Source organism: Thunnus thynnus, chromosome 18, assembly GCF_963924715.1.
Source record: "Thunnus thynnus chromosome 18, fThuThy2.1, whole genome shotgun sequence".
Classification (NCBI taxonomy): Eukaryota; Metazoa; Chordata; class Actinopteri; order Scombriformes; family Scombridae; genus Thunnus; species Thunnus thynnus.
The window spans coordinates 18,227,768-18,254,447 of record NC_089534.1 but is presented as its reverse complement, the minus strand read 5'-3'; the positions used below and the strand labels follow the sequence as shown (position 1 = coordinate 18,254,447).

The 26,680-nt window shown below is 40.5% G+C and overlaps 1 protein-coding gene across 7 annotated transcripts in view; it reads left to right on the top strand.

The window, feature by feature from the left end:
- Window positions 1-26,680, top strand: part of utrn (utrophin) — a 181,694-nt gene that overhangs the window by 81,682 nt on the left and 73,332 nt on the right. For 6 of the 7 annotated variants that reach the window (XM_067572501.1, XM_067572502.1, XM_067572504.1 and 3 more), the window contains one exon: window positions 25,592-25,764. In XM_067572501.1, the coding sequence (XP_067428602.1) occupies window positions 25,592-25,764 (173 nt within the window). Of the gene's footprint in view, window positions 1-21,045; window positions 22,382-25,591; window positions 25,765-26,680 lie in introns of those variants that run through there. The other variant, XM_067572506.1, reaches the window with a different exon arrangement.

Sequence of the window (26,680 nt, the reverse complement as noted above, 5' to 3'; positions counted from 1 at the left end):
TGCACTGACAAGCCCGGGTCTTAAACGGGTGGTAAATCAATTTAGGGCTCCAACCTTTCCCGTAGACGTGTCACTCATCACCTAATTGCTCAGTTCACTAGTTTACTTTAATTAACTAACACACACACACACACAGGCATGCACACTCATACACACAAAGTTTGTCACAGAGCAAACGAGATTGATAAATGGCTTTAACACTGGAGGTGCTGACGGGTGTTTGTGAATCAGACACTGATTGGCTGCACAGTTAAGACGTCACATACACTCTGTCTCTAACTCTCTTTTTCCATCTTTTTTTCCCCCCCTCTCTGTCTCTTTCTCTTTTCTGTCTCTACCTCACTCTCTCCGTCTGCCAGTGGACTGAGTGTACCGAGGGCCTTGTTAATGCACGACTGACATTTACAAATGGCTGCTTCCCTTATAATGATTAAGTTGTTTCAGGCCATGATGTACTGGAATCACTAAAACAGCAATTATATTTGTGACATTAGTTGTTTTAATGGCTTTCCTCAGTGTTTTTTATGTCTTTTTTCTTGTTAGATATGGGCTGAGCAGGATAAGTAAAGTGAATCTTGTCATACATAATTATTAATTTTTTAAACTTAATTAAAAAAAAAAAACCACACACACAAAATATGCAGTTTGTCAAAGAAGCCGATCCATGCATATTAATGGGTTTTTCAGGTTTATTTTCTAGCACGATAGCTGCGTCTCAGCGATAAACTGCACGGCACGCTCTGTGGAGAAGTTTGTGATTTGACTCACGACTGTGATTTAAAAGCTGTCAGCTGCATCTCAGATGTTTTTTTTTTTTTCTCTTCATGTGTGGATGTATCTAAAATTGCACATTGCTTTATATTTCATGGAAATCAGTTCGGAGAGAAAACAACACCCACAGCAACACTGCCGGCACAAACAAAAAACTTAGCCTGAGGAAAGCTGTTTTGTGTGTTTAACCAAAATTTCATGGTCCAGTGTTGCTTTGATCTCTCCAAATAAACACAGTTGTAGCAATGTGTTTGTGAAAGGAAATAATTAAGGTTTTTTTTTTTTATTTTAGCTAATTTTGGTGTATGTTCAGTGGTTGATTTTGACAGTAAATATACAGACCCGTAGTACATGACAAGACCCATTTTCCTACTTCAGATTCTGGTGTTATTCTTTCTCTAAACTTGGCTGTCCTACTCCCCTTACTCAAGGACTCACCTTCCAGCTATTTCAGTGTCTCTCCTCCTCCTTTTATTCTCTCCTCATCCTTCCCCTTCTCTCCGTGGAGTATTCCTGGTGTAATTGTTGTATCAATGAGAAAGAAATCTGAATTGATTTGATATTGTTTTTCACTCCAGCCCGGGGTACCTCTCATTTTTCATTGATGTTGAAGGTTGAGTCGGTTGAGATTGTTTGTCACGCTGCCTTTCTCTGGCATTTTGTTTTATTGATGCAGTCTAGTTTTATGGGATGACGTTTATGATAATATTATGTGCTGCATATTTCTCTTGGCAGGTGACTCCCTAACTTTGATTTTCATATTTTTCAGTTGAGTTGAAAGATGGCATGCTTACTCCTCTGTAAATTGAGAGGATTCTCTGATCTTTGATTCATGAAGCTCCTCCTTGAAAGTATTGTCATCAAGGTTCAAACGAGGCACTTGATTCTTGAAAAGCTGATATTTTAAATGTGACAGGATGTCGTTGGAATTAAATAATCGAAACACATTTGATAAACATTTTATTAAAGGATAGGTTCACAATTCACAAGTCTTTCTTAAAACAACAGTCAGGTGCCCAAATTGATATTGAAAGAAGTTTTACTTGTTGTAATTCATTGTTCATTCTGACCATTAAAAGATCTCTTTCAAATTCGCTTTCAATGTAAGTGATGGGTGACAAAATCTACAGTCCTCTTTTTTTCTTTCTTTCTTTTTTTTTTTTTTTTTAATGTACTTCAAAGTTTATGTAAAGCTACTCTGCCTCAACAGTCTGAGTTAGTGAAATCAAGTGGATATCTTCAAAAGTTTTTTTTTCTTTAGTAAAAAATTCCCTTTTGTGTTTCCTCAACAGTGTTTCCCTTTTGAGCTGCAGTGGAAGCATAGTAATAAAATAAGGAACTTGGCACTAAAAAGAGTGTAACTTTGAAAGATATCCATTTGATTTGACAAACTTGAATTGATGAAGCTTCATATTAGCTTCAGATGAATGTTTAAAAACAAAATGAACTTACATTTGAAGCACATTAGGAATGGATCTCTTAATGGCCAGTATGAACAGGAGGAATGATTACAGCTAGAAAAACCTGTTTCATTTTTCATTTGGGTAACTGACTATTGTTTTAAGACAGACTTGAAAAATTGTGAACCTATCCTTTAAGTATGTATCACACGTTTCTTGATATATACCATCTGCAGAACCTAACTTCAGAGAAAACTACAAGATCTTGAAGGCATATAACAAAAACACCAAGATGTCTACCCCCTCCCGCTCCGGTCAGTCCCTCCCCTCAATAACTCTCTCTTTAAAAGTTTCAAGTGTAATATATACAGTACAGTATGAGGCAGACTTAATGAATTAATCCTTTTATGCAAAACACAACTCTGCTAACCCAGTATGGTTGGAAGCAAAACATTCTCAAGAAAAAAAAACATTTGTTTTGTTTTTATGTGTCATGAATTGCTGAATAGTATATTGTAGAAAACCATTCAAGAACGACAATTACTGAACATATTTCTTAAAAAAACACCTTCAAACTTTAATTACTCTCTGTTGTTTTTATAGCAGTGGCGTGGTCCGTTCATGTGACTGGCACAGATGTTACACCCTCAAACATGAGACCGGCATATGCCTTGTGTCTGAACACTAATCTTCCTTTGTCCCTGGGAATGTACTCCTGGTTCAGAGTCACAGTGGGACCAATCACAGTAGAAGTGAATTTCTAGATGAAGAAAGGGGTCATCTGAGTGAAACGCACTACACGGAGAAAAAATGTCCCATTAAAATAAACTGTACTGTCTTTGTACTTCCAAAACCAAGGCAACAAACATCCAAAGCTAAATCTATTTTAATGTTGTCTTTGCAGGGTTGCAATATTGTCCTCTTCTACTTATATCATTTATCTTCCTTATTTAATCCATCAAGTCACCTTAATTTGTTCAGGGTTTTTTTTTTCCAGTCAGTGCTGTAATTAGGTCATAGCCTTTCTGTCTTCCTTCTCCTCATTATGTTTAAATAGTTGCTGTACATAAATTAAGGTTACAAGATGAAAATCACCAGGCAGCTTATTTGAAGAAAGTAATGGGTTACATCATCAGATCATCACTGTTTGCCTTTTCCCTGCACAGTTCTTTCTTCTTTGTCACTTATTTGTGTTTCTTTTTTTAAAAACTTTTCTCTTGTGCTATGTCTTTGTTTCATGTGCCAGGCACTTTGGAGATTGTAGCTTACTAGCATGTATTGCTAATAGTCTCTTTTTTTCCTGTATAATTGTCAGATATCAGTCAGACTAACAAAAAGTAGACACTACCTACTGTCTTAGCAAAGGGCAGTTACTGCACGTACCCTGTCAGTATGTTTTTCTTTCATATCTGTATCTACAGGTAGAGTTGAGAGCTTGTTAATTTGGTCTCACTGTACTGCAGTGCTGTATCTTTTGCCTCTGCAGGACCACAGTACGTAAAAAATGTAAAAACAAGTGGAGAGAGATAAGCCTCGCCATGCTTGTCCTTAAGCTTTTAGAGCATTTCTTTTGAGTTTGAATCAATATCGGCTTCCCTGTTAGAGAAACCTCTGTAATGCTGACCATTACTCTGGATGATTGCATTTAATACATTTACTGTGCAAAATATGCTTACATGTTTGTTTGTGTTTGACAGAGAAAGAGCTCTCAGCCCGGGCTGCTTTTAGTATCATGTCAATTTCAAAACCTTGGAGCATCCTAATGTCTCCAAAGAGAGCTGTATCAGGGAAAGTTGGTCAAGTGGAGAAAAATGAATGTTGGATGTTCTGTGAGTCTGTGTCTGTGTGTATGTGTATCTGTGTGTGTATGTTGGGCTGTGAGTCCCTTGCAACGTGATTTAGAGTTTGGGCTTTAAGTCAACCCAATTACTGCATCACACCTCTCCCAGTCAGGGTTAAGTGGACTAACAGAGAGGCATGAGGCGTAAATCACATCCTGCAGTCAGACTCCAAGTGGGTTTGATGACGGTCATGGTGTTGGGGGGGAGAATAATGGGAAAAAAAATAAGTGCAAAGTGTTAGAAACTTAAATTTGGTCAGAAAAATATAATCCAGTAATGTTCTTTTTTGAAGTTTCATTCAATCAGATTTTTAAGTGTAGATAGCCTCGATGTCAGTGTTCACAGGTTTGTTTGTTTTTTCTGTCTTTGCTCGCAGATAGACTTTTTTTTTTTTTTTTGCGCCCACTGTTCCTTCTTCTTTCAGCCATGGCCATCACCATCAGTCAAGGCCATCACATAGAGAGTAAAACTTCAAAATTTAAAAATTTTAAAAAAATGTGTGTTTGGAAGATTCCTGATGGTAAACATCTATCACCAGGATGTCCTGGATTCTTCAAAGCACATTATTATTTCATTATTTTTAGCTTGGAAAAATAGGATCTCAGCCACATACTGGGTTCAATTATAGAGGCTGCTATCATCAGGGAGGATGGCTCAGCAGTTCAGGCTTCATTAAAAAAAAGGGGAGGGGGGGGGGGGACTGTATTATTTTTTTAAAGCTCTGCCAGTCAGAGACATGCATAATGCAGTATAATATACAGTACACTGTTGCACATGGAGCTGTGCTGCTTTTTCAACTGCAAGAAACTGTGTGCAAATCATACTGTATATGATTTTCACAGTATGTGGAGGTGAGCATTCAGCACGACTGAACAATGTGGAAAAGCATAGTTTTTATTACTCAGATGCTACAGCCAGTAGCCAGTTAGCTTATTTTAGCATAAAGATTGGAAATAGAGGGAAATAGCAAAGCCTGGCTCTGTCCAGAGGCAACAAAATCCTTGTCATAATAATCTGGTACATAAAACCCAGCGAAAACACAATTTAATGATGTTATTATGTTATGAATCCATTCCATGTGATTTAAATACTTTAACTTGCCCAGCAATATTGAGCTATGGGAATATATTCTAACAGACCTCCCACTCATGACTAATCACCTCTTATTACTCAGTATTGCTGGAGGCTTTTCTGACATTTTCATTCTCTCCTTACCTCTAACTCTCTGATTACGTATGTGATAAAAATGAATTTTAAAGGTCTCATGTTGCAGCCTCTTGCAATGCTTTAACTTTTAATTCATTGTTTTATTTTTACTGCATGTGTGTCGTCACTATAAAGTTATCAGTTCCCGTCTTGCCTTCAGTTGGATTTTGTTGCAAACTACTGAATTTGTGTCCACAAACAAGAATGAAGCAGTCTTCTTTTTTTCTCCCTCTAATTCAGTTGCTAAAGGTACAGCGGGTTAGAGATGGGTTAATTGGGTAGCAAAAGGTGAGCAGCTGCTGACACCACTCACACCCATGAACACTAAATGGATGCAAATCATAGGCATGAAAATGGATCTTTAGCGGCCATTTCCCACTTATCCAGACGGATATTGCTACCACTTAAAAGGATTTGCATTAAACATTCTCATGCATTTCTTACTATGTTCTATATTAAAGAGCTTTTCATCGCTGTTAGAAATGATGTATGACATGGAAGGTGATGATATGACATGAAAGCTTATTTCATTTATGGTGGGGTTTTTTTTTCTTTCATTGTAAGGAGCACTCAGGAGATGAGCTCATGCACTACCCGCTAGGTTGACTAGTTTAATTTTACTCTGTTCTGTATGAAAGATGCTGTTTATCTACAATATAGAGCAAAAAGTAACATTACTTCCATTAAAGTAATTTGTTATATGTTACATGCACTGCTTTGGTAATATGTTACATCACTTCAGGATTATCAAATACAAAATGTCCTTTGAAAATAAGGCTGTTTTATTTGTCATTGGCAAGTCAGCTTTTTGGTCTATTTGAAGCGTCTCTATGTTACAGCTGTGATAGCAGAAAGCTCAGTGATTAGACAAGCCATTGAAACAAACCGTGAAATTGATGACAAGCTAACAAGTAATCCAGAGAATCCATTCAAAGAACAATCTATTCATATTAAGCATAAAATTGATGTCATGCCAACAAGAGAAATGTTACACAACTGACAATCTAGTTATTTATTACTTTACAAAGTCACTATGATACAAGGCCATGTGGGTTATTGTATTTCTTTATTCGCTCTCTGTAGGAAGATGTGAGGGTGTTTTTTTTATTATCATTAGGTATGTGCATCCACATGTGTACTGGTAATTTATTTTATGGTGGGATGGTAGATATGGTTTAGCGTAACCAAGGAGATTAGAGAGTAAATAGAGGATTATAGTTGCTGTGACGATGAGTAGTGTAATATATATACCCTTTATGTCAGATAGACAGTCCAAACTGGTGTCAATAAGCATTTGAACGCTTTATAATCACACTTAAATTAGTTATCATGACTCCTGATTTGTTAATAAAGTACCTTATTTGTATTCTAGCAACTCTTCCTATCTGAATTGCTTTCCTGTGCAGTCAAAATGCTCCATATTAATGATGTGTCAGAGTATGCCTTTGCACTGTTTGACTGATTAACAGGATTAATTTATGTATTTGTAATGATTTCCAACCTCTGCGTTGCTGTAAATGTGTTGGCGCATGGACTTTCCGCAGTGTATCAAACTAATGTGTACAAGTGTTTATGAACAACTGCATATTTCAGAGATCGCTTTAGTTCGCCATAATTGGACAGGCCTTTCATCTCTCGCTCTTTGCTGCTTTTGAATATGCGTTTCCTCATCGAGGCAGATCAAAGGCAGAACTTACAGATTAAAAAGACAGTATGTGTGGGAGTGTGTGTGTGTGTATGTGGATGCATCATGCATGTGTGTCTGTGAATACTCATCACAAAAAGAACATCTGAGGAAACGTCGATATCAGCTCCCTGTTTTTCTGTGTTTATCACTTTTTATCTGTTTGTCTTAATCCTTATCTAACTTTAGTGCTCAGCATCCAGCTTGAATTATGACACATCTGAAGCACTCATTCAATAGATATTTCCAACTTTAGCTGCTGGGTCTTTAAAGCTGCATGGAAGGGTTTTGACCAGTAGGGTGCAGAACGTAGACTTCAAACCAAGCTTGCAGCAAATATCCCTGACATACTGTTTTTTACTAATTACAGCTAACACGTAAGCCAATATTTACCCAACATTACTTGCTGGACACATGCTGGAGAACCAGAGCAACACAGTTTTTCTGCAGGGGTCATATTCTTTATTTATTTTATATCTTATTTTTATTTATTTAAATTTATTTATTTTATACTTCTTGCTTATACTTGACCTGCCATATGATTTGTTGCACAGAACCATGTGATAAATCGTCCTTGGAAACTTTTTGAAAAACGGCAGACACTTTCAAAAAATATTTGGCAGTTCATTGGATGAACCATCTGTCAATCACTGTCTTACCTTGCAAGGTTGAATAACTGGTGGTTCGGACACAATTGCATAAGTTGGGGCCTGACTAGATGGATTCTCTAGTGATCTTGTGATGCCGTGACCTTGCGATCTCCAGCTGCCTCGCAAGGTAAACTTCTTGAGGAATACAAGTTCAAAATTAAGTTACATTTTTGCCATGTCTCGGTCCCCCCCTGAGAAAAATAATTGTGTCTCTTTGATGTGTCAGCTGTTCAACTCTCCACACCAGCTACTTTGACCATTTTGTGCTAGGCTGGTAGCAAACATAAACGGCTTTTATACGCACAGGGAGTGCCTTGCCCTCAGTTTTTAAAGCCGAAAGCAACAAACTGGGGTGTGGATTCTCAGTGGGATCTGCACTTATATCTATCTAATAGACAGTTGGTTCGATGTTAATATTAACAACATTGCTTATGAAAGTTTATTTTTATTGCTGTGCAGCTCTGTTGGTGCCTGAAGCAAGTAACTCATCCTTTTCTGTTATTCAGTACATGAAGAAATGTTTTCATTAACTGGCACAGTAGCTGCATTCCCAGCTTTTTTGTCATTTAATTTTTGTAAAATGCGCTGCAATGTAGTTTGTTATGTTGTATGTATGGACCTTTCGGAGTAATGGACTTGATGAATGGCAGGTTCAGTGTTTATAAAAAAAGGAAGGAAAGTGAAACTCTCACTGACGGTGATTTGGGTTGCTCGGTAACAGAGCTGTACAGCTTGTTCCCGATTACTAATGACGACACGTGATTGCATTAGTGTGAGGCTAGTTTACTAATAAAGGTAAAACCAATGGACAAAAGAGTTGGAAAAAATATGTCTTGCGGTAAGAGGCCCTTGGAAATGGTTGTAGACATTTATATATGCTGACAATCAAATTACACACACATATTTAGGACATGTTATAAGACATAAAACTACCACTTTTTGTGAATGAACGCTCATGATCCAGAATGTCTTGTCCTATGTATTTTTCAATCTGATTTTAGTAGTAATCAATAAGTATGTTTTTTGTCAACACTCACAGGCAAGCAGTAACAAATCAATTTTAGTTCAGACGCAATAACGATCTAAAAGTGCCTGCTGCTGCATCTATTAGTGGATTGTTCTCTGCCTCTGGGAAACTCACCAAGAACATCAGCCCAGGTGATGAATAATGGTCAGAAGTGTGGATATGAAACATGTTCATTCTATTTTTCTCAATAAAGAGAAATGCGGATACATCGCTCGGGCAGTGAGTCACATGTTATTTTAATAAGACACATCACATGCATTATGTGTCTCTCTTTTACTAAATGTATCTTTTTTATCCTCCCTAGTCTGTGATTTTGTACATTTGTGACGTTTATGCTGACTAACTCATTATTCTCCTATCAATTCAGATGTCACATGGCCGGTCTCACTTTATGTCATTGACACAGCATGACTCACACAAATCTCCCAGACACAAAGGAAGAGGTTTAACATGTATATTTGCATCCATCTGTGGCTTTGAAGTAATAAGGCATACATAACATGTGTGTCTCCTTCATTTGAGAAGTGTGCGGTGTACCCTCCACAGGGCTGACCCAGTCTGTGTGTGTTTGCCACTGTTCCTGCCCTACCTACCCCCCTCTCATCTTCATTTGGAGGTACTGAGCCATGACAGACACAGCAGAGGCCTAGACGAGCACAAGCAGCGCCGCTTTCCTTTTCTCCTCATCTCTCTCATTTTCCTCCCACTCCTATTGCTCCACAGTGGTGGAAGCAGCTGTTGTTTGTTCATTAACTTCTTTGAGGTAGCACACATATCCCACAGTGCAACCTAAGTGGTACGCTCATGCAAACACACACTACAGGAAATCTTAGCTCTCTCTCTTTCACGCACACACACACACGCTGTACCATGCACATACACACCTTGTTTTTGTTTCAGAACACCTCCCTCTCTCCATCTTGTTTTTGCACACTCATTGTTTGTGTCAATCCGTCTAATTAGACTAATTGAGTTTTCTTTGCTCTGAAGAGTCTTAACTCGTCTTGCGACACTGCTGTTGAGAACGCAGCTTTTGTTTGATCAGACAGAAAGTCTGAAGAAGAGAAAAGGCACAGACAGATCAAACTTGTGGGTGTATGTTTTCGTACAGGCCCAAAACGACGACCCCCCCCCCCCCCCCCCCCATGTGAATCGAAGCAAAAAGGAAATGTCAGTCTTTTCAGGCCACAAACACACACACACGCACACACTGTCTGTCTGATCTTTACGTCTTTCTTCCAACTTCCCCTGTCCCCTTTGCAGATTCATTTGAATAACCCTCTGGTATACTCGTAAGTGCAAGTTCAAAGCGGTGTCGCCATGTCCTCTCCTCGTACATTTGAGTGAAAGCGGATTGCATTTGCCCTGATTTCCACAGTGAGGTTGTGTTAGTGTAATGCATACAGAAACATTGGACGAGGTTACGCTTTTCGCCCCCTTTCAGTCTGTTTGCTTGTCAGGAGTGAATTTGCACAAACTTTGTTGGGACGAGGAAAGAGTGAACTTTTCTCATTGATCGATCAAAGGGGTGTGCGATTCCTGATTAAAAAGCATGTACCTTCAGAGCGGCTTTACGTAACACCATCAATCTTCGTGTGCTTATACACAGAAGAGTCGAATCCTTCATAATTGGCCCTGTCAAACAGCGTGTGGCCCCTGGAGATCTCATTTGCTGCCTCACAATTTTTCTAAAATGTGATACTGTAAACTAGTTCAAGACTGTGCTTAATCGCTACTGAACAAATATGTGCTGATTAGCCACTTGATGTTGCTAAAATCACCTGAAATGATCGTCTAGAATTCGAATCCCACAGCCCATTTCATGCACAGTAATGAAAATCTCTTGATGTGTACAAAATTATGTCCTTTTTATAATGTGAGTTCAAAGAGCAGCAGAGATAAATGACTTTCCATTTATAATCCCGAAAAACAGCACTCACATAAAAATGCCACACCAAGAGAAAACTGTTTGACCCATAGAAAGATTATAATTATGTAAACTTAAAACGAGGCAGAGTGTCTGGGCTCATGAACATGGTGCTTAGTGTCTGTCAATAGTGTGTAACTATTCAACTTTCACACTGGTATTTTGTTGCAATAGCACCTTGTTGTTTTGTCCCACTGTGTTAATGGGCTCTTAAACCTGATTGGTCGGCAGCTAATGACACCCTGTCTCAGCCTCTCTCTTTTGGGACACCAGCTGTTAAATGTTCTTAGTGACCCCCAGAGACCTGCAGTGGGCCTCCTTCACTGAGTTTTATTCACCTTGATTAGAATACGTAGGTCGGTGAATTTTTGGGGTGCGTTAACCAGGACACCAAACCAGTGTTAGGAGTTGTACCATCTGTCTTCAAAACTCAATTTGTACCTCAGTTTATGTCTAGAATATGTCTCATTAGTAGCAGAAGCAAGTTGCATATGGAGTCAAGTGTGTAGCAAATTAGTGTGATGAATAATCGCTTGAATTTAAGGGTTCAGTGAAGTGATAAAATATATCAACTGCAGACAGATATCTCTGCATGAAATCTTTATTTCAAAATATTGGCATTACCTGTATCTCAGTCAGACAAAAGGAAGCTGTACTGTTAAGTTTACTCTGATCTGTCAAGGAGTGCTAAGGCATTATTACATTTACTGAAGAGGACATATCTCAGTAATTGTCCAAGCAGTATAATTGGCATCTTTAGAAGTCTTTACTCATATTTAAGCTTTGAACTGTTTGCTTGTTGGCAGTTATCAATATTGAGAGCACAGCGAAACTGCTGAATACTGTAGGTGACAGCAGAGCCCCGAGGCAGCCAGTGTTGGCGCTGGACTCCTCCAACTCCGGTGGAGGTGTGCATGCTGAGAAGTGAAAATGTTCCAAGGGAAAAAGTTCTTTCAAGTGCTCCTGATTCCACCTCTGGAGGGAGTAGTAGTAAAGGCAAGTTGCAAGGAATGTGCTGTCCTCACTTCAGGGTTTACAATTATAGAGCTGGATCTGATCCCTGGAAAGAAACCCAATACGGCCATGAAAACACAGAATATTACCCAAGCTGACGTTATTCCCTGATGTTCTGTCTGTATGGTAGTCAACAGGGAACAATGAAGATCTGTGTTAGAGAAAAGGGAGAAAAATGGGCAAGGGTGATTCATTTAATGAAAGGATTTTTTTGGCGACCACTAGAGAACATTGCTTATGTCTCTGATGAAAAGAAGACGTTTCTGTGGAGATGAAGAGCATCGAGAGAGAGAGAAGTCACTGGTACCACAGGATACGCTCTCGCCATTCAATTTTCTTATTTTCACCTTATGCCCAACGGAGTGAAAAAAGTGTCTCAGTGCTCGTCTATGGGAAGAAAATTGGAGTCCACATCATGCACTAAGTTGTTACACTGTGCAAACTATCTTCAGGGAGCAGAGTAGTGCCGAGCACTGATGACATTCATCAAAACTTGTAATGGATTCACAGTGGGAGACTGAATATGAAACTTCAGGCATGTACATGGGAATTGAAGCAGTGTAGACTTAGGTAAAAACGTGCTCCTGCTGAGATGACACTGAGTTAGATCTATTCTAAATCTGATGTGGTATACTGGTTATCAGAGTGCTGCAGATTTCACACCATTAAATGTGAAATTTCAGCAGAGAACAGCAAATTGTTTCTGGCTTGTGGTCTGAAATGGCAGCACGCAGTGAATGTTAAGACTTTGAGCATAGGTGGACTAGAGTTGGGAGAGTCAGGAGCACAAATGACGACAGAGACTCATGCATGACTGATGCATAAAGTAATTTAGTGCAGCACGACTGTAAACGTTGCAATACTATAGGCTGAGACAGCTCTTCTACAGTAAACATTCCAGGAAGTAATAAGCCAACCATCAGCCTGTTGTGATGATGGGAGGGGGGTGCACTCAGAGGGAGGGCAACCTGTGGAGGGTTAGATAGCTCACTCACCTTCCCTAGGCAATAAACTAACTGGGAGGAGGAGACGAGAGAGGAAAAACAAGATGAGTTGGATGAAATAGAGGGGCTGAAAGTGAGAGATAGAAGAGGAGGAGGAGTTAACAAGAGCAGTGGAGGAAGACGAATATGACTAAGAAAAGTTTATATGAGGGGTAGGAAAGAGAAGCAGGGGTGTGAAGGGGGCGCATCGCCTGTATAACAAGAATACAGCACTGCAATAAAAAGAACTCATCGTGCACTCATAGCGCCCACTATGTCAGTGTCATCTCTTCCTCCTCAGCCTCTCTTATTCTCAACACAGGCATTCCACACTCTGTCTTATTGTGTATTCACCGAACACCGACGACTTTGTTTTCTTCTGGCACCTCTGGTCTAATAGTGTTTTGCAAAGAATTCCTGGTGTTTGTTTGAATCTCCCTGTTGTTTGACTTATAAAGCTACAAGTAATCACAGCAAAGGACTGAAATGGAAGGGAAAATTTCACATATTTTGCTGAGCAGCAAACGTATACAACCCTGTGAGAATAGCAGGATTTTCAGTCTGTTTGGATTTTCAAGTGCTGATATTTTCCACAAGAACTTGACCAGGTTTGGTGGAAAGACTAAACAATAACAGTATACAGCACATATTATTGCATGCTTATGTATCTTCCCACTCATCTCAGCAACACTTTATTGAACATTGACTCAGTGCCCACTGGGGATTTGTGAGTTGTTTTGATTCTCCTGGACAACTTCTTCTACTCTGTCAGGCCAGGCAGCTCCTGTAGTGTGTAGTTTGATTGAAAGTGTTTGAACGATCAAGTCTCCCCTTGTAATCAAAACTTTAGGTGTCTTGATTCCTCCTTAAATCCTTCCTCAATGTATGACGTCCATCAATTATGTTTGGCTCAGGATTTGGTTAGCCAGAGTTAGTCAAAAAGGCATTAGACTGTCTAACTTACACAGTGTCTACACAGGCTGCGTGTAGTGAATGGAGCATGATAGCAGAACCACAGCAGCTCCTGTGTCTGTGTCTAGACAAGGTGCATTCAGGCAAAGAATTGAGTGTTGGTCACCAGCATTTTGGCAGTGCTCAGAGCCCATGTTGCTTTGTTTTTTTTTTGTAATTAGACAGTTATTTGCTGCCATGTTCATCAGAAAAACACAATAACCCAAAAGTATATTAAAGCGCTTGTGCTGTAAGTTTGGTTTGGTGTCTGTGTGCCCCCTAGTGGTCAAAAAAACTAATAATGCAGCTTTAAAAGTACATTTTTGTCTCGTCATGGTTGTATGGTAACTGCAGGGGGTTGAGGTTTGGAAACTCTGGAGCCTTATCTTTTCCCTGAACTGCAGCATTGTTGTGGGTCCCACCCAGAGGCTCGTCCCTGAGGGACCAGACAGGAACTCTGTCTGTGGCATGCAGGCAATGAGACACACCCTCACACTGTGTGATTTGGGGTCATGGAAATGTACATCATCTATCATTAAAATCAGTGCTGCTTGTTCTCTGTGTGCTGGTTAATTGGTTGATTACAGTGACATACTGTAGTGTCTACCATTAAATTGAGACCGACGCAGAATGGAGTGGAATGTGGGTTGCAGCCATCGATCCATACACTGTTCAATTAACAGGAATCGTATTATATATAGATTTTGAACTGAAATGAAGCTCTAATTCTCATCCAGGCATCATCTCAAAATTCCAGCTGGGCAATCTGTAAGATCGATGGAGCAGTTATTTAAAGGTTCACAGAAACTGTCAGATTATTTCATCGCTGCAAGCTCAAAGCTGGACCTCAACCAGCAGGGCCCCATCGGAGGCTTCAGTACACGTGGGAGACTGTTCCCCTCCGCTGCATGATGTGAACTCTCAATAAATTGTCTCTGAGGCAGAGGGAAAATAAATGTCATACCAGGGTTGAACGGCACGTCTCAAACTTCAATAAAAAGCTATTGTAAATAATATTGGAAAGAAGAGGTCAGTTTTTACTAGTTCACAGTGTCCAGAGATTCTAAGGTCATCCTTTTGTACCTCCAGATAATGTTTTTCTTCAGTTTGCCGCTGGAAGGAAAGGATAATGTTTGAAGCTGAGGGTGAAATGCAGGGCAGAATGAATATTTAAGCAAATGTATCAGGAAAAAGGTTTTTTTTTTCCTCTCAAAACCATAGGTCTATATGAAGCAGGGCAAGTTGATATGGTGAGTATATTAAAGAGGATGTGTGGGTGGTAGCAGTGATGTTGATGAACATGTGACTTGGAAAATATATGAGGGTGGGTTTTAGGGTTGTTATCAGAAACTGCAATGGAATGTTTTTTTTGTGGTGGAGGGGGGTAGTGAAGGATTTGAATACACCCTTTCTCACGCTACCTTTTATTTATCTATCTAGCTTTTGTGATCCCAAAACACACAAATGAAATGACTGAAAAATAACCTAAGGTAATCATCATGCTTTTGTAACTAAACACTCCACTTTCTGAATATTTGTCTTAACTGTTGCTTTCCTGAGGTAATGTTGCTGATATCCTTGTTGTCTTGCACTTTTTCTTAATTTTCTTTTTGTATCACTCTTTCTACTTCATAATATTTACAAATTCATCATGGTTTCTCCCTCCATCCATCTGTTCTCCTCTCATCTTATGTCTTGCTCCAGGTCAGCCATGGCGGTCTGCTGTTTTTGTATAATGATGACAATGACAGTCAGCAACTTTAGGCTGTCTGCGTTTTTAAGTGCATCTTTCTTTGTGTGTTTGGGAGAGTGTGTCTCATGACATACTGTTAGTGTTTCAGCTTTTCCATCATCACCCTGAAAGTGCGATGTCTTGTGACAAAATCAACATAAGTACAGGGTGATGACAGCAGCTGCGGCGGCGTATTCAGCTATATTGACATTTAAAATGAGTGATCACAAAGAATGCTAGAAGTGACAGAAAGGGCATTATAACAATATAAGTCTTAGTTTTGTAAAAGCTCAGTCTTCCCCATACACACTAAAACATCATGCCACCATTTTAAGATGCCTACACTCTGGAGACAATTTTGGAAAATCTCAGTTTTTGGGCGATAAAATGTCCAAAGGGAAGGCTGAACCAGGGAGAGTGAAAGATGGGTGGCTATACTCTTGAGTTATGATGGGTGATACGGCCCGATATTTTGACATCACCTCCGTAACTCCACAGGATCAGCCTCCCTTAGTTTTAGTTCACACAGTGGCCCTCAGTGATTAGCGCAGCATACTAATTGGTCCAGTCACCTAACCTTTCGCGGCCCCATTCATCCCCACTGAGCACAGCAGGTGGTGGGCTCATTTCGCTAATTGTACTCCTACTTCGGCTCGTGGCAGAGGCAACAGCAGCATCAGAAGCGATCACGGTCACAGTGACTTTTTTCTTTTACCGTTGTAGTGTATTGCGGCTATGTGCTGACAGACCACCTACCACGGTCAAGATCTGAAGTTCCCAGGAGGCAGAGCACTTCAAATAGTTGTGAGGAATGGAGAAAAAGTAGAAGAGATGTCCCGCTAGAGGAAGGCTGTGATAAAAGGAAATTGAGAGGGGTAGAAGTCTTTGAACACCAGTGAAGAGCAGGGTGATAAGAACTGAGAGAGCCCTCAGAAGGCCTCTGGTTTTAAAATCCAGTCAGTTCAGCAAGTAGGTTTTCTTCAAAATTCAATGACTGGAAATCGTTTTGCCCTTAATAGTCTGTTACCCAGGAAAAAGTACTTGCTGTTGTACCTGGAGACTTCAGTTTCAGTGTTGAACTGAATTAACTGAACAACCCCAATTGTGGTGGTCAAGGCAGCTTTAATAATGACTCTATAAACAGGTCTGAGCGCATACATGTTTACACAAACAGGCATGTTAACTAAATGACAGGACAGGAACGAAAATAAGTTCATGGAGGGCATAGATATCCCACATTCACACATGCACATCCCCAAAGCCACCCTTTCATCTTCAACACAAGGATTAGCATTTAAGAGCTTCTGTGTTTTACTTCGATCTTAAGGTCATCTCCCAACTGTCTTGTAGACACACAAAAACACAAAAGGGGCCCCAGAATCAATAGCTGATTATCGGGCAACAGCACACAGGGCTCCTAATCAATTTCAATTTCCCTGTTTAGCAGCTTACATATGAAATTTAGGATGTTGTTTTTCTTGCTTATGATTACAGGGATGTGACTTGTGGTCTGTTATTGGATCCCTCAAATAAGTTATTAGTGATCTCTGTGACCTTTTGACTCCAGTTGTCTTCTCTAATGGCAGCTCTGCCACATCAGCGGAGGACAGCTGTCAATTGAGTGATGGACAGTGGCTTTCGAATGTGCATATTAAAAGTTCACACATTCAGGGACATGCTTTATCACCTTGACTTTGCTATTCATATTGTTTTGACTTCCATTACATTCTACCGGTTTTGTTTTTTGTGGTGTTATTTCGATTTTGATGTGGACTTAGATGGACAATTGTTCAGATTTAGACAGAAACTAAATTAGTAAAGCCTTCATCGGAGCCATGTGAATGAGCTTTGTCGGATGAAAGTACATCATTCTGGCAGTTTGAGGGCTGAGCTCTGAGACTGCAACGTAGCAAACATGGAAATAGGATGGGAAACGAGTACGGATGACGCAAAGAATCATTTTGTCAATGCTGTTTCATTCATCTACCAACCTACTTCTCACCATTCATCTTCCTACCAAACAGTCAAACTGGGAGTTGCTGTAGCCTTGTGTTGACAAAAGCGAAGTTTGTGCAGGACGTGAAGGCTGAAGCTACTCTCCGCTGTGAGATTGTATTCTCAAAGAAAATAAAGGCTTACATTATTGAGTGTTTGAGTAAAGCGGCACTGAATGACCTTCAAGTGTGAAACACGACTGCTACAGCGCAATCTCACATTGAATTCATCAGAGGGGTACATACATTTGAATGCAGGAACATACAGGAGTTCTTTCATCTCTTCATCTCTGTTCACCCACTACGATTAGTTTGATAGGTTGGTTGTTCTGACAAATGAGCAGCAAAGAACAACCACTTTCTCTGCCAGCAGCACACACATTTACTTACATCAGGGCCCCAGAAAGGTGCTGCTTCTCCTCCTAACAGGAAGAGGAGTTTCAGTGATAACCTTAGGTACGGGAAGTGACCTAATCGGATGTGGCCTATTTGAGAAGCTGAGAATTATTGTGGAATGCTGCAGTTACAATGATTTTTGTCTCATACTAGAGACAGAAAGCCTGGATTAGATCTGATTGGATGAATCTTTGATTATCAGACCAGGGAGTAGCTCCAGTCTTCTCTCTGGACCATGGTAGATAGGTCTGTTAGTGGAATTGGGCTTCGGGTGTGTTTGTGTGTCTCTGTTTATGTGACCATGTTTGTGTTCTTTCACATTGGCATTCATTTGCTCTGTTTGTGATCCTGCGATATGGTTGCCCAACTTTATTTAGGCAGCATGGCCTCTGCTCCCTGAGACAGCAAACTGTTCTGCTTCTGCCTACGCTTTGCAGTTTCTCTTTGACTCTTTCACTTTTTCTCTTTTAGCAGTCTTCTTTCTTTCTTGTGTTTTTTTAAAGCCAAACTGACTGAAATGTGAAAAAAGTTTAGCTGCATTTGTTTGAATATTTTTCGAAATATATTTTAAATTTAGTATTCCTGCTCTTCTCTTGGTTCTTTCTTTTGTACAAATTGTTCTCTTTGAGTCTTTAGTTTTGAACTGCTCGTGAAAGGATAAAATACTCACTAATACGCAGGTGATCAGGTTAAGTAGGAAAGTAGAAAAATCACTAAATAAGATTTTGGAGCTTTTGCTGTATGAATAGATTGTTTGATTGTATTATTTTATTCATGGTGTATTGAAGTGTACAAAAGCTGCACAGCTCAACCTCAACCCCCCTGACCTCTCATTTTCAGGATGTTCTATTAAAAAAACATATTGCACTCAGCCTGAATTATTTGTCAAAGTTGTCTACAGTTAAAGTAGCTAAAGTTCATTTTTGGCCACTTTGGAGCCGCAGAACGAACTGCAAACAGAACTTTATTTATCTATCACCTTATTAAGTTGTTATGGCAAATGTATTCGCAAATAGTTTCCAATTTACACATCCAGCAAACTCAGAGCAACATAAGCATTCGTTTGGAGTCGTGTTTCTGACCACCTGTAGAATGTAAGATTAATATTTATTCTCCTTTTAGCTCTGCTTTGGCCTCCACCAAGTCCTGAGAGAATTATATGGCTCTTTTGGCTAAATGTTCACCAGCTAGTTGCTAACTTTGTCTGTGGTTCAGTGCTGGGCAGGTAGGGTACAGTGGATCCACAGTTGTTTTCTGTGGCTGAAAACAACGTTGATGAGAACGATGAGAGTAAACAAAACAGTAAAATTTCAGGCTGTAAAACAAAAACAATGAACTGAAAGATGCTAAAACGCTCATTATAGCTGAGGGGAACTGCAGAATTAGGTTTTCTGTGGTTTGTTGCCACATGTGAAATTACTTTACATAAAACATTTGCGCAGCTTTGTAGGTTGAGTTACAAAAAAAAAGTATTTTTCAGATTTGTAGGCCAGAAAGGCTGAGTCAGTCACCAAAATACTGATGCAACCAATATGCAGTCAGTAAAGTAGAGCAACCATGACGGAGAGAATGGAAAGGACGGGCAGTACAAGTGAACTGTATATAAATATTTCAATTTCATGCTTTTTGACCTGTAAATAATATTCCACAATGATGTTTGACACAGTTGCTACTGCTTTTTCTGCTCTGCGATCCACACTTGGAATTGTCACAAGATTTACTTTGAAAAATAAAATCTCATACAGGAGAAACCCTCTTTTTTTTTTTTTTTTTTTTAAATTCTCATCACCCTTTCTGTCTCCCGTCTCCCTTTACTGAGCACTTTTGCTCATGCTCTTCCAGTTTCTGATAAGTTTTTATTCAACATCTGCTAGCTATGAGTGTTACTCCTCAGTCGTTATTGTCACTATCTGCTCAGTCAGTCAACTTTCTCTTTCTTAACTCCACTCTTTTTGCTTGGGAGATTTGAAGCGTTACATTTTTACCCCTGTAACGGTCCTAATCCACTTAGTTTAGTAATGTAGCCCAATATTAACCCCCATGTCTCCTACCTGAAGTTGTGTTTGACTTTATACATTTAATAATTATATCTTTATGTGAATGACAGTCTTGGAGTTTCTTCTTGTACAAACTTTTAAGTATCAAAATGCTTAATAAGCCAAAATGTTTCACAAAAATGTTGTTTCATCTCTCTTCTCGCTCCTTTTTTTTGTTTAATCTCAGTTTTCTCTCATTGTTGAATTAGTTATGCTTGTCAAATGTACCAATTCCCACTAGTTAGTTTTACATCCTTCAATAGAAAGCCCTCAAACAGTATATATTTGTCGGCATACATCAAAATTGCTGTTTAAGGGCCTCGAGTATGTAAATATTTTTAATTAGCTAAGCGCATTTCAAAGACTCTCGCTTATGAATATGCAACATTGTATTGTATTTTGTCTTTTTTTTCCCTTCGCTTGACAGCCATCTGTCTGCGTTTCTTTGATGTACACCACATGTTTACCCTTCTGTTCAGAATGCCAACACACACACACACACACAAAGACAGACTCACAAACACATCCACACACAGATGTAATATATGGAATGCATTTTAATGCAATGCTCGCACCTCTTTAACATAGCCCTAAAGACCACAGCTGGTACCCAAGCGTCACCAAACATGTTAAAACCCACCATTTATAGACTTCAAAGCAATCACCCTTTGTTCTATTGCAGGAATTCCAAGGCTTGCTTAATGCGGTTCTCTGCAGGCTGATGGTATACAGATTGATTGTGGGATCTGAACTGTAACAGGCTTCGTTCAGTTCAAAGAGTTGAAGTTTTAATAAGAACTGTCAAGAAAAGGTTGTTGTTCATTGATTGAAATGCATGAATAATGTTTTTCTGTGGTGTAGATTATATCTGCCCTGTCCTGACATCCAGTCACCCCCACCATCGGTAACTCTGATCGCCTTCTTTTCTCCAGTCTTTTAACAAAACAGCCACGTGTCTTCATCACTCCTGAGCCAGACAGGTAGAGGCTTCCGCTTGTGGAGGTCTGCACACTTAGCCTCCTGCCCTCACATCATTTCTTTTAAAAACCTCCCAGCCATCTTTTTTCTTTTCAATCCTCTGTTTTTGTCACCTTGCACTTGCACTCGGCCTACTTTCTCAGTTTCATCACTTCCATCTTGGAGCTATCCTTTCTCCTGTTCATACTGAATACTGGTCCTTGTTTTACTACTAAATTCCTTCTGTTAATCTTACTTCTCCCAGGAACACTCCTCTCTCTTCCATGCTCTCTGCCCGTGCAGGCCTCAGGAAGTGGGTGTGTAGTGTGTCGAGTTAGTTTAGGGGAGAGAGAGAGAGAGGGAAAGAGGGAGAGGAGGGGAAAGGGAGGATACTGATTAAAATAATAAACAGCTGTGTGAAAGAGTGGTGCTAGTGGCCAGAGAGAAGGAGAGCAACAGAGGAAGAGAGCGGGATGGGGTTACCCGTCTTGGCATGCTTGTGTGACCCCTGAGGGAACAAAAATCTGACGAAGAAACTTCTTTTTAAGAAGTCTCCTCGTCCCTTAGGGGAGAGAGAGGACGGGATGACAAACGGATCAACCTCTCCTCCTTCACCGTCTCAAGAGGCAAGGAGATAATCGGCAGAGCTGCGACTCAAAGAGGCCGGCGAGTCAGACTCCCTGCCCAGGATCGAGACGCCGAGCCTTCAGGCAGCTCTCTGTGAACACGTGGCCCAGAGCTCCAGAAAAAGAATAAGGCATTCTTTGACTAAGTGGCCCAGTCATGGCAGTGATTAGGAGGGTGTGATAGAGCGAGACCAGACCGGGGCTGGAGACCCGATGGGCGGGTAGCAAGGCAGACACTGAGGTGACTCTGTCTGTTGGAGCCTAAGTTACCTTTGCTTGGGGGAATGAGAGGGCAAACCATGTGCCTCTTTGTGCTGCCGTCTCTCCTCTTGAAGTGTGTAGGGTTGTGTGACTGGTAGGGATAGAGTGCTTTTTATCTGAGTAATTGAGAACAAACGCTCCAGCCCTGCCCTGGGTTGGACTGCCGGACATCGTGTAAACAGCTTCCTTCATGCCCAGGAGGGAAGTGGAGGAAGGGAAGCATAGCAAAGTTAAAGGAGAGAGCCAGACCTGTCCTCTCGGCCACTCTGCGGTTTACATCAGCCTGGCCGTCCCTCAAGACACACCGTTATCTCCACTTTGCAGACCTCCACCCAAGATTTGTTGGATTTCCCTCCCAGTTTCAGTGCCCCATTCCTGGCTAGAGGACCTGTGCTGTCACCTTCAGCCTCCGGCCGCTACATAGTCAAACCTCCAGTGGCTCTAATCGTCCTGTTAGTCCCAGCCCCAGCTCTGAAGCATGACTGCAGGGTAGCTGTCCCCCACCCCTCAGCCTGGCTGTCTTTCTGAAGAGGATGCTACGAACATGTAGCGGGATTGGGCGAACACACACACTGGCACGCATGCACGAGTGCTGCCAAGGGGTGTGTGAAGTGTGTAAATCGCCTGTCTTTGGACAGCAACCTGGATTTGACCCCCTTGTATTCGATTTTTGTTCAAAAGCTGGGCTTCTTTTGGATTTGTTTCAAGATTGTTTAAACTTTGGATTTAGTATTGATCTGAGCCCTGAGCTTAAAGGTTTTGATCGTAACCACTGGAGGACTTATCTGTCTGTGCCGACTCCTTACCGACCTTCGACCTGAATGACAGCAGAGAAGATGTAGGGACTGGGAGAAGCCAGAGCACACACTCCAATATGATTGGCTGGAGCTTCAGCTTGCAGGAGCTGCTAAGAAAGTTTGAACAGGTATATATCTACTGATTTTGGAAGAATTTTGATGACAGCTTGGCCTCAGTCTCACACTGGCTATTGAATGCAGTTTTTTTTAAACAAACATACGCGCTGCACAGCATGAATACAAACACAGCCACCATTCACTCTCCACCTCCCCTTGTGTTTGTAGATGTGGACCTAATGTAGTCAGCTTTATGAGGTCTGAACAGTCATTATTGGAGTCATTAAAATGGAATAATCGGTTCTGGTCTGCTTTGCTAGTTATTAGAGGGCTACCATGCAGAGAGAGAATTAGTATAGAATGAGACCCGGAGCATTGGATTGGATGTAATTTGTCAAAGCAAACCTTTACAATAATTGTGTTATTAAGGGCTAAAGACAAACATGGTTCAGCCCAGTAAGGGTCATTGTTGTTTGTCAATGTGAAATACTTGTTTTAGGCAAAATTACCATCAACAGGACAGCATTCGGTGTGTTTTTTTTTTTTTCAACCACAGCTTAACTGTGTGTTTAGTGCATTTATCCTTCATAAACCTCTAAGTAGTAGTTGTAACTTCAATTTCCATGGGAGACTCTGTCACATCCTATCTGTGCTCCGAGCAGCTCACAGCCAGCAAATCTCCATCACTCATTACAGTGTGCATGAGATCCAGAAGCCATTAACCTTTCTGCTGCCTCTCTACCCTCCCACACAAACATCTCTGTGTGAGTGTGTGTGTAAGCAGTGGTTCAGTTGAGTCTCTAGCTGAGTGTTTGATACAGTATGGATGCATGAGAGCTTTTTTTTTATATATGTTTGTGTCACTGACTTTCTGCAAGACATGTTTTCATGTGTTACTTTTTCTTGGTTGTGTGCATGAGTATGTGTTGGTACTGTTGGTGTTTTTGAGCCAAATTCAAGATCCTTTCCCATGCAGGACCAAAAATCCCATATTGAATTAATTTTTTATCAATAACCCATAAATAAAACATGGAATGTTGGCAAACAGAAGGTTTTTGTAGCTTACACGGTGACCTGTGCCACACTAACATTTTCTTTGGCAATGTCTGTGGGATAGAGAGAGAGAGAGAGAGAGAAAGTGATCAGTCATCATACTTAGGCACCTCAGGACACAGATTGACATACATAAACCACTGCCTCAAAGTAGTCTTTCACTGGGTGAAATCTAAAGGGGGCTTTTGTAAATGAATACATGTGCCTTTGTATGCCCACACAGTCTATACCTTCTGTGTTGTGTGTGTGTGTTTGTGCGTGTGTGTGTGCGTGTGCAGTGTTACTTCCAGTGGAAGTAGAAGAAGTGCTAAAGAAAAAGAAAAGGGAAGCACTTGGGTAATGACTTGAAACGCAGCCAGCTGGCTCAGTGGCAAAATGACTTTCTGTCTTTCACTCTGTATATCTTTCTGCCCGTCTCTCTCTATGGTTCTGTCTGTCTATCTTTGCTTACCTGCCTGTCTGTCTGTCCATCCGTCTCTCTCTTTCTCTCTCTCACTTCCTCTCCTCTATGACCTTTAAGAGGCATTTGATTTGTGTCAAAAAGCCAGCGGGTGATTATCCTTGCAGATCACAGCGGAGGGATTTGCTTCAGCCTTTGTGAAATGTCTATTGGCATTCGGTAAATTGCAGCACTGTGCCACAAATGACAGTGATAATTGATAGTTGTTTTGTGTTTAATCTGGTTCGACTGTAGCTGAACTGTATTTTGAGCACTTTTCCAAAAAAGCAGTTTGCAAGATAGCTGACACGTCACATGTTCCACTTACATTAGGAAGATGTATATTAGGTGCACATGAGAAAACATGTAACATACATCGACCATGTGTGTATCCCATCTGTTTCACACCTTAAATCACTTACTTGCTGATGTGTATGTTGGTGTGTATATGTGTGTGATTTCCTTTACACTGTTGTATTTTGTGTACCTAAGTGTGTAGCTATTTATGACTCATGTTATTAGCTGATGTTTAACAATCTCTGGAATACCATGTTAATGCCACTTCTACAAATTTCCATTACTGCACTCCTAGCATCTTTAACCTGGAAGACTTCTGCTTAATTAACAGATTTGTGACGACTGAGAGCAATCATCTGTCCACCTCTTTTTTGTAATTGTTAGTTTATTTTAATAATGGAAAGACTGTGATAAAACACTGTGGCAACACAATGGCATTATTCAAGATAAGGTACTTTTACAGTTATTGTAAAATGAAACTTGGTTAATAGCAACATTTCTAATCTGTAATACCACAATGAGAAGGATACACAAGCAACAACTAAGCCACTGACGCTGGGCCATTTCTCACACAATAATGACTTTTTTTTTTTTCATCAATATACTGTTGTGGGTCATAGGTCTTGTCACACTGCTCTTATCTACACTAATTTTGTCCCATTTGTAAATCTGTGTCTGTGCTGCAGGCAGTATTACACACTTCCATATGGTATTGGAATCTTGTCTTTATCTGCAGTTGAAATGGGTCAAACTGAGGGGAGTCCCAGTAGAGAGAGAGAGAAGAAGAAGAAGAAAATGGAGCAGTTTTACACATCTAAAAATAAAACATTTGACAGGATCCTCTGCTTGCGTTAGCCTCCCTTGTGATTCAGCCCTCACACACAAACACTCACACGTACCCTTTGAGATGCAGTTGTGTAATAGAGCTGCCTTGTTAAGGACACACACACACACATACACACATACAGATGGTAAAATCGTCACAGTATTAAATGTTGTGGCCTCTAGTAGCCACACACACATAACATAGTATTTTGGAATAGCACAGCATTACATTAGTATTAAATTCTGTATCCAAGCATAAAATTAGCAAAGCCTGCTTTGCTGCAGTCCTTAGTATGAAGGCAAACATGGCTTAGGGAGTTGCTCCTGGTTGGGATGGGACTTCCAAGTCAGTGAAAGGTTAGAAGTTAGAAGAACATCTCGATAGTGAAAAAGTACCTCGAGGACATTCCATGAAAATATAAACTTCTCTGCCTTCTGGAAATGTTGCGTGCAATGTGCCATGAAGTCCCTCTAAACTAGTCTTTGCGACAAAATCCAGAGTTATTTTCGGTTCATGAATTATCAGCTGTGACAGCCTAGACGACTGTGACTTTCAATTTTGGGGTTTTGTGATGTGAACTTACTTTACTGCTGCCCTTGACTGTACATTTGCTCAGAACCTCCAAGTCACTTCTGATAATTCTTCTTTGTCTGTGTATTTTTGTAGGACATCCAGGCTGAGATCGATGCCCATAATGACATCTACAAGAGTGTGGACGGGAACAAGTCGAAGATGGTCAAGGCTCTGGGCAGCTCGGAGGAAGCTGTGTTCCTCCAACACAGACTGGATGACATGAACCAACGCTGGAGCGATCTGAAGGCCAAATCAGCCAACATCCGGTCAGTGAAACTTCAACTAATACTTACAAACAGATGTTTGTTTTTTCTTTGTCAATGCTTTAGCAATGCTTTTTTACTGCTCTGAACTTATGGAAAAAACAAAATATCGACAATCTCAATCATAGCAATGGTTCAAGTCATGTCTGCATCAATTCACTATTTTAATCAACCAGTGAATTATACATTGCACAAATGTGAGAATGTGTTTCTCACATACCAAATAAGAAAACAAAAAGACCAAAAAAGAAAGCTCAAGAACTCAAGGTTGCAACACTGAATTCCATCTCAAACACCAAGCACTCAATCTCTTAGAGGCCAAAAATGTTTCTACGGAAATACTCTGCACAAGTGCATGGAGTACAAATCAAGAGTTAAGCTTAGTCCAAGGCCAACAGCCTCAGCTCATGAAAAGAAAACCTCGTCCCATTCATGATGGAACATGACTCACATGTCTTAGATTAATCACACATGACATACAGCATGCTGTGGAACATTTACGCATGTTGTTGTTACTGATCAGCTGTACGGATACAGTAGGCCCTGTGTTCAACATGCCTGTCATGGAGCACAGGGATGAAGTACAGCTCCAAAAGGACCTGCATATTGTGACACATAAACTTTTGAGGACACAGACAGTGCCATAGTCAGCCACAACCTGGGCATGAATAAATAAGGGTGTTAGGGTGAAGAAAGTGAAGGTGGAAGTGAAGTTGACAGGGCCAGATGGAGATGTTCAAAGACAAAGAGGAAGAGGGAGGGTTGAGAGAAACGGCACCGGAGCACAACAAAGCCACAGGGGCCAGGGGGAAAGGTTAGAAATGCTGCAGAGAAAATTTACACCAGGGGAAATAAAGAAGCTGCTGGGAAAGATTCTGCGTCGAAAAAGAGATTGCTTTGAGCAGAAAAGAATAAATGG